The 14,794-nt window shown below is 54.6% G+C and overlaps 1 protein-coding gene across 5 annotated transcripts in view; it reads left to right on the top strand.

The window, feature by feature from the left end:
* Positions 1-2,526: 2,526 nt before the first annotated feature.
* Positions 2,527-14,794, top strand: part of CRMP1 (collapsin response mediator protein 1) — a 79,204-nt gene continuing 66,936 nt past the window's right edge. The window contains exon 1 of one of the 5 annotated variants that reach the window (XM_012467013.3): positions 2,527-3,024. In XM_012467013.3, the coding sequence (XP_012322436.2) occupies positions 2,644-3,024 (381 nt within the window). In that variant the 5' untranslated portion in view covers positions 2,527-2,643. Of the gene's footprint in view, positions 3,025-3,690; positions 3,716-5,895; positions 5,944-7,053; positions 7,323-14,794 lie in introns of those variants that run through there. The other 4 variants (XM_064365629.1, XM_064365630.1, XM_012467010.2 and 1 more) reach the window with 4 other exon arrangements.

The following is a 14,794-nucleotide window of genomic DNA, read 5'->3' on the forward strand; positions in this document are numbered from 1 at the left end:
ACTTCCAAGGTTGATGCGAGGCATAAAAGAGTTACTATCTGTTAGGTGCCTACAATGGTCCGGGCACGTGGTAAACATTCTATACGCAGAAGCTACGAAGATCCTTTCCTGTTTCTGCATAAAGACAGCCCTTTCTCAGCTCCTTCCTGGCATCACTCTCTTGTCTTGGCAACTGCCCAGCCCTTTCTCACAATGGAAAGGGTTTTCTTTAAAAGCAGTAAGATTTCCATTGCCACCAGTAAAGCCTGAGAGACTGTGTCCTCAAGCTGCTGAGAGCAGATTAGAGCATGCAGGAGGAGGCCTGGCCTCCAAAGTTCTATCTAATCAGATTCTTGAGTTTTCTGATATTTCTCTGGGTTATGTCACCCTAAACATTTGTGGGGTTTTAGAAGAAGTTTCCATGTGGTCTTCAACATGAAAGGTCCTTGCCCGGAACAGGTTAGGAAATAGTATTTCATAGGACAGAGAAAAATTTTCATTGAAAAATCGAAAACACTTGGAAGATAGCCCGGAGGCCTACAGACCTCAAGAGGAATGTCTGTGGCAAATCTGCACAGCAGGCTCAGGGACACAAGGAGAGAGCAGCCACGATGCGGCTGTGGAGGGTGGAGGCAGATGGAGGGTGTGTGGGGGACTTGCTGTTCTCGCAGTCAGCACTCTTTTCCCCATTAGGGTGCACACTTGTTGAAGGCAGAGACTTAGAAATACTCATCTGTGTCCCCACACTAGTCTCTCTCTCACGCACAGAAAATGCTTACTAAGTGGATGAGCCTGTGCTTCAGGCCTGGCTGATCCTCCTTGAGGTTGAGGCCCTGAGGGAGCCACTTCATGTCTCCCCTCCTGTTTCCTCTTCCAAGAGCGGGCAGGTAACAATACCTACCCACTGCACAGACACCTTGTTCCAGGGTTGAAAGACAGCATGTTCAGGGAGGTGTCAGCTGAGGCCGTGGATCCAATGCCCCAGAAACCTCAGTCCATAGGGCCGGAGAGTCAGACAACAAGAATATGAATCCATCTGTCTGTCTGGCGTTCTTGGAGCTTGGCCACACTGTGGGAGCTCTGGTTTGCAGCTGGCAGGGCCGGGAGTTGAAGGGACAGCTTCCAGCATGGGAGGCTGTGGGTAGGGGACATTGCAAGAAGCACTGATGCTCCCCTCTGCAGTCCCCATCCAGTCTTGACTTTGCTTGTCTGGACTCGCCTGAGGAGGGCTCGGCAGCTGGGACTCTGCCTCTCCAGAAAGTGCATCTGGGACTGCAATGTCTCCAGGGACTTGTAGGGTCCTCTACCTGATAATCTTGAGAAATAAGGGAAAGTGTCCATAGGAGGCAGGTGGTGCCTGGTCTCAGAAGAGAGCCCCAGCAGAGTGACCCCCACATCAGAGGACTCCCAGAGCGCCCAGACTGCAAGCTCCAGGAGCAACAAAAGCGGCCTGTGCCCCTCGAACTGGGGGAGATCTGTCTGCCTGGCTGACTGCCAGCTGCGTGTGCGGTCATCTCTGTCTCTGTGCATCTTTTCTCTGGAGCGTTTTCATTTAAGCTTTGACTTCCCTTATTCCTGGTGTGGACTAATGTGTGGGCATCATGTTGTCAGTTTACGATGCACGTGTGGATTCGCCTTGAGTTTGCCTTTGATGTTGGTGTGTCGTGTGGTGTCATTGGAGTGCACGTGTGTGTGTCACTGGTTCCCATGCAAAAATGTACTTCTCTTGCGTGTCTGTGGGAGTAGGCCTCTAGCATGTCCCTCTTGGCTGCTGCACCACCCTTCCTGGCCCTTACCACCCCTGGGCCCACCATGCCGGTGCTTTTGTCTCCTCCTCCTCCTCTCTTTAGAAGGTCAGCTCCTGGAGGGCAGGCACTTGGTCTGTTTTGTCCATGACTCTGTTCCCAGCTTCTACAACAGTGCCAGGCACTAGTGGGCGCTCAGTAAAATAATACTGAGGGAATGTACGGTGTGTCCAATGCATGTGCCTCTCTAGTTGTGCAGTTAATCTTAGTGTGATGCTGTGTGTGAGTGGGGCTGTGAGACAATGGGATTTTCTGGTGTGTGTGTAATGAAATCGGAATGTGCACAAGCATGTGTGTGTATGTATGTACAACATTGAGTGTGGTGTGTATGAGCCAGCCCCTGTGTGTCTTGGGAGAGCGTGTGTAATTGACTCTCGTGTGCGTCTCAGCATGTCTGTGTATTTCTCGTGTTTGGTGTAATTGGCGTGCAGGTATGAACCCGCGTGTGCCTCCGGAGCGTGTGGGCATGCGGGTGTACGCACACGGCTCCTGGCCCGCGCTCTCCTCGCGCCCTGCGCTCCGCCTGGGGACAGGGAGTGGGGGTGCGGCGAGGGCACTGCGGTGCTGCGGCCCGCCCTCCGCGCTGCGGCTCCCGCGCGTCACCGTCCCTCCCCGCCCCAGCCGCGGTCCCCGCCTCCCGGTCCTTTGTAGCCGGCCGCGCCGTTAGCCCGCAGCCGCCCGGAGGCCCCGCCCCGGCCCCGCCCCGGCGTGCGCCCCGCCCCGCCTCTCCCCTCCCCGGACCGCAGTCGCGCCGGGGCCGCCGCGGGCCCGCACCGAGGCGCGGAGCTCGGCGCACGGCGGTGGCCAGGGCCGCGGGCGGGCGGGCGAGAGCGCGGCGGGTGGCCGGTCTTGGACGGGTATGGCGGACCGGCGGCGCGCGTGGAACACGGAGGACGACCTGCCCGTGTACCTGGCGCGGCCGGGCAGCGCGGCGCAGACCCCGCGCCAGAAGTACGGGGGCATGTTCGCCGCGGTGGAGGGCGCCTACGAGAACAAGACCATCGACTTCGACGCCTACAACGTGGGCCGCCGCGGCTCGGCGCGCACGCCGCGCAGCGCTGGCCGGCCCGACGCGGTAGGACTGCCAGGGCCGGGCGGCAGCGAGGACACGGCCAGCGACGTGAGCGAGCCCTCGGGCTCCGTGGTCAGCTCGCCCGGAGAGCGCGACGAGCGGCCCTTGGCGCTGCGCATCCGCTGCCCAGCGCCCCGCGACCTGCCCCTCTGCCGGGACAATGGCCAGGTACCCTCGGGGAGCGCGCGGGCCGGACGAGGGGGGCGGGGCCCGGGAGGACCCCGGCGTGGGCCGCCCGAGGGCAGTGCCCGGGTTTGGGTGTTGGGGCAGCGGCCGCCAGGCTGGGGAGAGCCACGGGGCGGCCCCTCCCCCACCTCATCATGAGAGAGGTTCCCAGAGCTGGTGCGTCTCGGTCAGGGCTGGCCGCCGTGGTCCGTGAGACTCCGAAGGGATCTCCCGGGTCCAGTCCCGGCTCCTCTTCCGCAGAAAGGGAGAGCAAGGTTCTGAGAGGGGAAGTAAGTTGACTAAAGCCACCTCATGGTCGCTTAAAACGCCAGGGAACCTCTGGGATGAATCTAAACCAGGCTCCTCATTCTGTTTTGTGAAAAGAACTGGAGCTCCTTTCCGCGTTGGTCCATTCATCCATCCACTCACTCGGTAGTAATTATAGAGCACCTACTGTGTGCCGGGCCCCGGGAGAGGTTCTGCGAGTCGCCTGCGGCCACACAGCCTCAAGCTGGGAGGAGCTTTATCCCGAGCGCTCCCCTCATGCTTGCTGGGGGGAAGGATTTGGTGAAGGATTTAGGTCGTCGGGCAGTTGGAGCCGTAAGCCCCTACCCGCAAGCGCCAACATATTCAAGGGGCACTCCTGAGCTCCACAGCACACACCAGCGTGCCTGCTTCACAGAGCAAGGTGGAGGTAGAGCTGGGATTTTGAATCGGGGTTCCTAGCCTTCCAGACCTGAGCATGGGGCCGGGAGGATCAGGGAGAGGGAACTCTAGAGCTTGGGCCCTGTAGGTATTCTCCCTTGAGCTGGGGGTCACCAGGGAACTGGGGGAAGAAGGGTGGGTGGATGGCATAGCCTTTGGATAGACCGACGAGAGCCAGGGTCAGGTGCTGGAAAAACCGCAGTTGGAGCACCCGAGGGCTGAGTAGCTTTCGACTTGGCCCAGAACTGGATGCCTGAGCACTGCTAAGTACCGGGCCCAGGGTAGGCGCTAGGTCCCTGGCTCAGCAACCTGGCTCCACCCTACAGAAGTTCCCAGGCTAGGGTGAGCGACGGATTCATTGTGAGAATTAAATCAGTTAATGCCGGTAGGTAATGAGCATGCAATAAATGTTTGTTGTTGACTTTTACTACTATCATCATTTTAATTAAATCTTCCCATCTTAAATGCTGTGAGTGACCCAAAGTGAACCTGAAGGGAGGCAGAGCTTGTCGGGGCAGATATCTGAGACGGCTTCCTGGAGGAATAGGAGCAGGGGCCTGGTAGACGCGGTGGTGGGCCTCCTCGGACCCCATCCCTTCGAAGGCGGGCTCTCTGTAGCTCCGGAGCTGTCCGTGGTCCTGAAGTCGGCGCCTCCCCGAGAGAGAGGTCCAACAGCAAGGGTGGTGGGGTGGTCAGAAAGGGAGATAGTGCGAGAGTCCAGCCTCCACTTCCCCACCCCTTCTTTATCTCCTCCTGTCCACTGTCTTCCCTGGTGGTCCAGCCTCTCGGGATCCAGTCCACACTCCAGAGCCCTATGGGGAGGCTTCTGGGCCGCCGGCCGAGAAGTCGGACTGGCACCAGGGAACCTGGGTTTCCAGCCAAGGTGCTTTGCTCTCTTCAGCCTCAGCTTCTCCATCTATCAGATGGGGGTGGCCGTCTTCTCCCGACCTTCCTCAAGGCGTGGTGGAGTACCAGGGAGGCAAGGGCGCTTTGTGCACCGCCCGTAACTGTCCCGAGGAGAGTTCTTTTGGAGCTGTGGTCAATGTCACCAACGCCAGCATCGCCCCCGGGGCGCAGCCTGGGCCGGCCCTGCAGCTGCGCCTTAACGCTTGGGGACGCTGGTCGGTTCACCTCTCCCGTTCCTCTCCCCTACTCCTTCCTCTTCTCCCTGTGGCCCCCTCTGCCTTTTTCCGTGGCTTCTCAGGGACCGGACAAAAGGCTGCGCCTCTGGCGGGCCCAGGGCTCCAAAAGCACTCGAGTTTCGCGACTATTAGAGCTCAGGGGCTCGCGATCTCCACGGAGGGAGGGTTTTACTTTCTGCGAGCAGAACGGCGGTGGAGCTTAGGTTACAGCGGGCTCGGGTTCCAGGGCGGGCCTCACCGCTCCAGTGCTTTGCAACGGGTGCCCCGGCCCTTCCCCCGCCCGCAAGGCTTCTCCCTGGGCTGCAGGAAGGTTTTCTGCGGCGCAGGCGCAACGATTGCAGCTGCCAGAGGCTGAGCGGCTGCGGCGCTTTGTACCCGCGAAATCTGCTTGGGAGCAGCGATCTGTTTGGCCAGTGGCAGGCGGATGCTCCTCCCCCTGATACGCACATGGTCTTGTCCCTTGCTCTGGAGCTTTTCTGCTCAGATCTCCAGATTGACCCCAGGGAACGCCCTGATACGTAGAACCTAGGACTTAATAACTCCAAGGAAGGGAACGTAGGAATTGGGGAGGGACAGTGACCCCACCTGCAATTTCCGGTCATTTACAAGGATTTTAGGCCGGGCTGAGAGCCACGGATGCATGAATACGTGGAGGGAAATGAGTTGTAGACAGAGTGTGGAGGAACCTGGCTTGTCCATGCTGTTCTGCTGCAGCTAACATGTTTTGCACCTGGAGTACATCATTGTAGCTCTGTAAGCCTCATTTTCCTGTCTGTAAAATGGGAAAATTATGCCTGGTGTTCCTGGGATACTGAGCTGCCTTTTCTGTGAAGCTAAAACCTCACCTCTATTTTAAGGCCGAGGCGTCTCTGGCTTCCTGCCCTGGATTTGGGGACTGGCCTCTGGGATGGTGTGGGTCAGGACCCCAGGCCCAACCAGGGTGCTGGGGGCTGTACCAAGCCTAGGCCACCCTTACTCTGGATGGCAACTTGAAAGCGGAAAAGATGAGTCATTTCGTAGGACCTGTGGGGTTGGACTTCGCATGGAGAAAATGAACAGTGAAGTGGTGAATAAGGTTGGTGTTTGATTCTGCCTGGTGACTTGGGACACCTGTTCAGTACTGTGGGGGCTTGCTGGGGCTCCCCCTTTTCCTCCATCTTCCTTCTTTTCCCCTCTACTGTAATAAACCTTGTCAAGTTGTGACTTGGCTTCCGCCCACCTTCCTCTGGAGCAACATCTGGATCATGGACTCTGGGGCTGGTGTCCACCCTGCTGGAAGGCAAGAACACCCTAATCCTCCTCCTGACTCCCAGCTTATCCCCAGGGCTTGGTGCCAGTGGCCCAGCCCTCCAAGCACCTGCTGTCTTGGAAGCAATTCTGTGGGGTGACCTGGTGGCACCAGTGCCAGGCTGCTGTGTGGAAAGGGAGCTGCTGTCAGAGTAGAACAGGTCAGCATTAATTAATGCTGCACCCTCCTGTCCCTACCGTTCCCTCTGCCAGTCAGGAAGACTCCTCCTTAGAGGCCCCCAGGAAGGGCTGGTTCTGGGCTAGGGTGGAGTGGGTGGCAGGAAGGCCACCCACTTCGTGGTGGGGAAGGCATTGGAGATGGGTCTAGGAGAGTGGGCAGCCTTTTGTCTGGGGTAGACTATTCAGGGAGAGGGTACGGCGTGAATAAAGGCTTCTGGATGGAAAAAGTGCTTGGTGCATTCAGGGAGAGGCACTCCGTAAGGACAAACGGAGGCTGTGGAAGGAGAGGCAGGAGGGCAGCGGTCATTGGGAGCGATCCTGGAGGGCCTAGAACGTTCCTAGCAGCTCCGGCCCCCGGCCTACATCCCCCCCACCACGCCCCCCGCAGATGTTCTGGGGAGGCTTCCAGATGCGCGGCCGCACACCTGTGGCGCCGCCCGAGGGCCCTGACCGCGCCTCCGGAGGCCATCTTTTTCTTTTAAAGGAGCCCTGAAAACCAGACTCTCCGGATCGCGAGAGCGAGGCCTGGGCCCGCGGAGGGCGTGTGAGCGGGGCGGGGGTCGGCTGGGCTGGGCGGGTGGGGGGCGGGGGCGGAGTGGGGGATCGGAAGGGAAGCGCTTCCTGGTTCGAGCCGAGAGGGGCGAATCGGGCTCCGCTCCGCGCCGCCGGGAGGAGCTGTCTGTCTGCAGCCCCCTCCTCCAGCCCTCGCCTCTCCCTCCTCCTCCCGCCCTCCTCGCCGAGCCGGGCGGTGCTGGCAGCCGGAGCGGCGGGCGGGCCGAGCAGCCGGGGCATCCGCGCGTGGGCAGCCGCGGGCGCCGAGGCTCCGTCCCTCTCTCTGTCCCTCCCGGGCCTTTGTCAGTGCGCCCGCGGGGAGCGGTGCCGCGAGCGCCGGACCGAGCCAGACAGCCCCGCAGGTCAGCGGCCCGGTCGAGGGCGCCAGAGGGGGCCATGTCGTACCAGGGCAAGAAGAGCATCCCGCACATCACGGTAAGCGGCCCCCACCCCCGCCGCCCCGCGCCGGCCTTTGTGGGCTGGGGGTGGGCGTCGGCAGGGTCCAGATCTGCTGGGGGCCGGCGGGGGCGGCCCCGGAGGCCTCCTGCTACGCCGCGGGTGGGGCGGGGCCGGTCTCGGCATTTCAGCCCCCTCCCCCAGTCTCGGGGGACAATGGGGGTGGGGGAGCCCCGCACGGCGGGGCGGGGCTGGAGCCTGGAGTCCCTCTCCCCGCGGGCTTGCCGCCCCCTCCCCCCACGGGATGTGCCAGAGGATGGCGTGGACAGGGAGGATGCGGAGCCGAACAAAAGAGGGAGGGGCGGGGGTCCGAACTCCGTCTCCGCAGGCCTCGCGCGGGGGTGGGGAGGGCAGCTGAGCCTCCTGCGCTGGGCCCCCGCATCGTCCGGCCAGTGCACTCCGAAGCCGGGTACCTCCCCTGCCAGAGGAGGGGAAAAGATCAACCAGCGCTCCCCACTCCCCGCCCTTACTGACGGAGTGGAAGACCAGACCTAGGGACAGCGCCATGATGGAAGCTCGGCCCACCCCACCCCGCAGCTGAAAATAACCTAATGGGGCGACGCTGGCGGGTGCGGCCCGGGAAGGGTTAACGCTGCCGACACTAGGCCACGAGAGGGTGGGGATGGTGGTGGAGGCTGAGCAGCGGGGCTGCTTCCCTGGGTGTGGCCGGAAACAAAGGAACCCCCCGTCTTTACGCTTTGTCTCGGGGTGGGGAGCTGAGGGCGCAGCGGCCAGGAGCTGGGCCTCCGCCCCGGTTCCTGCCTGACATCAGCTTGGAGCCCGACCATTCCTGAGGCATGTGGACCACAGGTGCCCATGTTTGAAGGAGCTTCCCGGTGCCGGGAGGCGGGATTCTGGGCATGGTGGAATCCTCCGGAGTGACTCCTGAGGTCTGACGGCTGGAGACCCAGCCTGCTCATTTATGCAAAATTCAGGCTCCTGCAGGGTCGCAGGACACTTGCCAGAGGACAGCCTGGGGTAGGCGGAGGACTGACATTTCCCTCACCTACCAGGGATCTGCCCTGTATATGACAACCTGTTTCTTTGAATCCTGGCAGCAAGTCTTTGCGAAAGGCATTGCCCACGTAAAGTGCCCTGAGGCTGGAGCATGGGCTGAGGGCCTCCCTTAGAGGAAGGTCAGGAGGGAACCCAGCCCACCCCCACCCCCACCACCTCCCCTGCACTGTCCTGCATTCGCCCCAACTCTGGGCTGAGTCTTGAGTTAGAACATCCCTCCTAGGTCCAGCCTTAGCTCTTGCCAGCAGGCCTCTGCCAAGCTCCCATCCAGAGGGTGGGTACCACCTCTTCTGGTCCCTCAGCTCTGCCCTCTGAGACGCAGAGGTGTAAGTGGCCTATTCGTAAACACTGTAGTTGGCCAAGAATCACTAGAAGACATATGGTTACTTCCTCCTGGGCAATGTGAGAAGAAGGCAAGTGAGATTTGAGCAAGTCCCTGCCTTGGGACCCTCTGACCCTGCCTCCCAAGGGAACTGAGGCAGGTGATGGGGTAGGGGTGATGCAGTGACTCAGGAGCCGGGAGCTCTGGGTTTCAGGCTGTGTGCCCACAGCAGGTCTCTGCTGCTCTCAGGATCCCGGTCTCCAAGGTGGAAACTTAATAGGATGGTCCGAAGGCAGGTCTGTGGGATGCCACCCCCGAAGTTGTACAGTCCCAGCCTGCCAAGCTGAAGTGGTCCCCGGGGCCTGCAGGCTGTCACCCTCTGGAGTGGAGATGCCTAGGCTTCTGCAGCCGATGGAGCTGGGTGTCTGATGCCTCTCTGAACCTCAATGCTCTGCTGTACAAGTGGGCCCTTTCACAGGACTCTTGAACATCCTAGGTGACCCTGCCAAAGCGTTTAGTGTGTACTAGGCCATGATAAGGGCTTCAGATCTGCTGACAGGATTTGCTGCTTTAGTTCTTCATGTGAAACAGTCAACTTGTGTGTAAAGAGAAATCAAATAGTTGGTTCCAGCAGCCTCTTAAAGGTGGTTTCGACGAGCATGGGAAGGAGAGAGGCTGAAAATTATGCTTAGTTCCCAGGAAAGAGGACCTTGATGAGGACCATTTGTGTTCATTTGACCCACATCAGCCAGAAGGGTTTGTCGTTTTAAACAAATCAAAACCTTCAACAAATCAGAGAGGATTGACTCGTATGGGCCTTTCATCTACCTGAGGACTGTTTGCTGTGTTGTGACAGGAACCAGATCTCTGCCTTAAATGTCATGAAGCAAATGGGTGAGCACTGTGGCTTTCTAAATGGCTGCACCTTAACCCATTCCATAGCAGTCATTTGACAAGTTAATGCAAACCCATTGGCTGTTAATGGATTTGCATTATTTGTCAAATGACTGCTGTGCCAAGCACTGTGCTGGGTAACAGGGAGAGTGGGAAGGAGATGAATGGGTTTGCCCCTGGCCCTTCCAGAGCTTACCCAAGGCTGACATTTCCGCCTGAAATGGTAGTGAATTGTTAAGAGTGTCATACAGAGGGGTGGAGGAGACCCCAGCAGGAACACTCAGCCTGGTTCTAGGGGAAGCAGAGGGGACAAGAGGAGGACATAGCTCTTCGTGGGGCCCGTGGGGCCCCAGAGGCAAAGGAGTTGGCATGCTGGAGAAACTGAAGGAAAGATGACATTGAGAGAGCCTACCCTCTCCTTCCAAGGGCAACCTCTGCACAGTTAGATCAAATCATGAAGGCGGTTGAGATGTTTCTGACAGCCATGGTGTGTAGCCTGTGGAGAGACCTGGGGGCTTGGAAAGAAGTGTGGTTCATAAAAAGAAGTGCTAGGGTAGTAAGCATAGCTCTCAGCTTCATCCCCAGCTCCCCACCTGCTTGTTGCTGGGTCATCCTGTGCCCCTCTGAGCCTCAGCTGTCTCACCTGCACAGTGGGGATAAGGGTGTAGCTTTGCCAATGAGTTCAGACACTGGAGAGGCAGGAACTAGAGTGGGGGAGGTGAAGGGGCATCGAAGGCAGGGGGCGCAGCATGGGCAAAGGTAAGGAAGTTGATTTAGGAAAACGTTCTGTTCATGTTGGCAATCATGGTGGTGTCTTCCTCTGTTTTCCATCTCAGCCTTTTTCTGAGATAATATAGTATCTGTTTAAAGGTGGAAGAGCCAAAAAGCAGAAACACTTAGCTCCTGCCCCCAGGGACTGTTTGAAATATTTATAAAGCTCTCTTTCATGCATGGCTTTTTTTTTTTTTTTTTTTTAATGAATGACACATTTGGGGATTAACTTAGCTGAAGCGGCTTCTTGTGCTCACTGCAGTGAATAGAGCATCCTGGGTGTGGCTCTGAGCAAACAAAGGCACATGGCTTCCTGGCCTGCAGAAGCTATTGGCTCTGAATACAGCCACCAAAGGGGGATGCCTGCTCAGTTGTCAGAGGAGTAAAGCGTGTCCACCATGATGGTCACAGAGTATTATCAAAAATAAAGCTTTGTGAGTACCAATCACATGTGTTTTTGCTCTAGTCCAAGCATTCAGCACAACTGCCATCATCTCTCACTTAGTTCCATGCATGGTACTGTCAGAAAGGCAGCCTAGGTAGATCACCTCCCTTCCCCAAAAAGTAAACTGAGGCTCAGAGAGATTCAGGGGCTTGTAAACGTTCTTTCGTTTGCCAGTGGAGGGGAAGGAGAGCTTACATTTGAGCAGAGAGGATAAATGGGCTGGTCTGTGTGCTAGGAAAATCACTGTGTGTGGGGGTGTGTAGTTGTGTGTGTGTCAGTGCATGTCTGTATGTAAATATAAGTGTATGTCTTTGGTGTGTGACATGTTTGTGTGTGTTTGGGTGTGTGTGTGTTTAATCAAACAGTGAAGATGATCAAGGAAGGAAGCTCAAGTACAAATCACATCAGGCTGAATTGGTTACTCTAAGGTGCAAGTACGCAAAATGTGTGTGAGGCCCGTTATGCTTTTTCCCAAAGGTGACATTGAGCCTATTTGTAGATACCCAATTTGTTCCCTGCCTTTTTACACAAAGGATTTGAGGTGTCTACGGTGATTTGTCATGCATATAGTGAAATCAGATGGAAGTCAAATAGCAGGACTGAGGAACAAGGAAGGACAGAACGAATGTGCCAGTGATAGGAGACTCGAGTGGCCTTGATTAGTCATCCAGTACTGACTCTGAGCATCTGTCATCCAGGGCAGATAAGCAAACACCCTCTATGATGTCAAGGTCATGATCAGAGAGGGAGAAGTGGACCATTGTTAGCAAAACATTATTTTGTTTAAATCAAATTCTTAAAAATGTCTCAGAGGGGACATAAAAGTCAAAGTGACATAACTATGCCACTTTAACCCTGAACACCCGTTTCTTCTAATGAATATGACCAAGACTGAGTACATGGAGCACACACAATACAACATACATGAGTGTGCATGGCACATAGCAAACGTCTAACAGGTCGTAGCTCCAATCTCAAAACTCAGGCTGTCTTCGAGGAAATGAAGATTCAGAATGGTTGTTTCATGCACGTGAAACAACTTAAGAAAGGCAAAAGGGTCCCTGTAATTCCAGCACTTTGGGATGCCAAGATGGCTAGATCACTTGAGGTCAGGAGTTTGAGACCAGCATGGCCAATGTGGTGAAACCCTGTCTCTACTAAAAATACAAAAATTAATTGGGCATGGTGGCGCACACCTGTGATCTCAGCTACTTGAGAGGCTGAGGCAGGAGAATCACTTGAACCCAGGAAGCAGTGGATGCAGTGAGCCAAGATCACACCACTGCACTCCAGCCTGGGCAACAGAACAAGACTCTGTGTCAAAAAAAAAAAAAAAAGGAAAGGAAAGAAAGAAAGGCTAAAAGATAAACTTCACAACAGGGCACAGGTGTCAGAGGAATTCAGAGAAGAGAGGACTCAGCGCTGACAGAAGCAACAAGAGGTGGCTTCTTGGGCTTTGGAGGATGACATCAGCCAGGTGGTGAGGAACTTGATTGGTGGAGGGAAGGGAAGGGCATGCAAGGTGGGTGGATTATTTCACACAGCTGAATCAGAGGATGCAGAACTGGAAATACATGTGAAGGGGTGGGGCTTTGGGGGATCCTATAAAGCTTTAGAAATCAGGCAGAATGCACCCAAGGGGATGGAAAGAACACGTGGGTTCTAAGTGTGTCTTAGGTATGAATGAGTTATTTTATGTTGAGCAAGTCACTTTCTCTCCCTGGGCCTCAGATTCCTTTTGACAGGGAGAGTTGGATTCGATAATTCACTTCCAAGTTCTAGGCCATTCTGATCTTCTGTAATTAATATGAAGGCACTGGAAGTTCTTGAGGTAGGAGCCTGTTATAATGTAAGCAGCTTGTGGGAATGTGGATTCTGAAATCAGACTCTGTGGCTTTGAATCCTGGCTGTTTTACTTAATAACTGTGTAATTGGGGCAAGTCACGTATTCTTTCTATGCATCCATTTTTTCTATACAAATTTATGTTTGGAAATAGGAATGATAAAAATATTTCCTAAGATTTTTTTCCCCATAGAATTAAATGACTTAATATATGTAAGATGCTTAAAATAGTGCCTGCACATAGTAAATACAATGTGGGTTAGCTGTTATTACCGTGGGATGGTGTGTTAGCTTTGCCCCATAGCACACAGCCCCAAGGTCTCAACAATATACACTTATTTTTTGCTCATTCTACATGAGGGCTGTGGGTTGGCTGAAACTTTACCCCTGTTTACTGGTGGGTAGTGAGTCTGGTCTGTGTATCTCTTCACTTTCAGACCCAAGCTGAAGGAGAAGAAAAGCATAAGAGATGAGCAGTAACCTGAAATATCTTTAACAACTTCTACTTAAATATAGCATATATTTCACATCTGCTGATAGTGTGTTTGCCAAAGCAAGTTGTATAATCAAGCTCTAAATCAGTGGGAGAGAAGCACAAAGTTGGTCTTTCTGGAGGAGATGTGAGGATTGAATGTGAAAGTTCTGACATGTAAAGGATGCTAACACACACCTGTGGAAGCTAATGATGAGGTGGTCAGGAAGCACAGGGATTGGATTTGAAGAGAAATCTCAGCATTGGTTCTTAGGTTGAATTGGATTTGGGAACAAGCTCCAAATTGAGGTGTCTCAGTGGACAGTTGGGAATAGATTGGAATGAGGGTGAGAGGCAAGGGACAGAGATAGATATTGGGGGACCATGTACAAAAGGCATTGATAGAAGACAGAAAAATCCAAGATATTTCAACAACCAGTGGTTCTCAGCCTATGTGCTGTGAGCACAGTGGTGTACTGAAAAAATTCTCTGCAGGTGTGCTTCTAAATTTTGATCAGCATTTAAAATTTATGTTTGCTACAGTTAAGTCTACGAATTGCTGTAGCATCTCTCAGGTGGAGCCCTGAGTATTCACAAGCAGAGAGATGTTGAATAGAGTCTAATTTGCTTTAAGTAAAAGTCAGCTCTTGCTATAGAAGGGGAATACCAGAGGACTTTGCCCTGAGAGCATGTAAAAGAACATGGTCAGGGCAGTGGACAGCGCCATGGTGCTGAAGAATAACCAAGTGCAATCAGAGCTATTATAGTCCTGTGACACAGCCACAGTCACACTATAGTGGGAGGGCATGGTGATGGTTGTAGACTTACTTGGTGTTGTTTTAGGTCTTTAATCCTTCAAGAATGTTGCAAAATTTTACATGATTTGAAAGTATGTCTTGAATACAGTAAGGTGGAGAACCATTGCCCTAGAGAGCTGTAATGACCAAATCATAGCTTTGCTCTGCAAAGAAACAACTCTGAATTGGTGTCGGTAGTTTGGTAAGCGGAGTGGGATCTTGGATGGTTCATAGAGAAGTTGGTCTAGAAAACAAGAGCAAGCAGCTGAAAGGAAGACAGCAATGTCTGTGGACATATGAGGTTGCAGTTCCCCACTCCTTCCCTGGGCCTGTGCCCCGGGCATCTAGAGCATTCTCCTGGACCTAGCACACCATCTCTGGCCTTGTGCCTTTGTTTCAGCTGTGTCCATTCTCCATAGATGATGATACCTTCTCCTGGGCTGGGGAAGGTGAGCACTTCAATTTCAGTAACTTTGGTTTGTTGTTTATGTCCATCTGCTCCACTTGACTATGGATACTTGGAAGCCTGGAAAATGGTCTGATTCTCCTCAGCAGTCCCTCAGGAATACTGGGGATTCACAGTGGGGATGGCTTATTGTGTGAGCGAGTGAATGAGGCCAAGATTGTGGACTTCCTTGCTGAATGGGGTTTCAGCCATAACTGCATTTAGTCTTCCTTAACGGGGCCCTATCTGTGGATTTAAAATGGAGGTAGTTACTGTGCAGAAGGAGATGAAGGTGGTATGAGGAGTTTTGGAGCTCAAAGAGAAGAGAAGGTGTGGGTGCCTCTGAAGTGGTGCTTTGACAATGGGAGGAGGGCAGATCTGGTTTAGTAATGCGCTTCATTGCATGTTCCATGAAATAGGAAGCTTTTGCAGCACATACTTTTTA

Source organism: Aotus nancymaae, unplaced genomic scaffold, assembly GCF_030222135.1.
Source record: "Aotus nancymaae isolate 86718 unplaced genomic scaffold, 86718_ANA_hifiasm-v0.15.2.pri h1tg000006l, whole genome shotgun sequence".
Lineage (NCBI taxonomy): Eukaryota > Metazoa > Chordata > Mammalia > Primates > Aotidae > Aotus > Aotus nancymaae.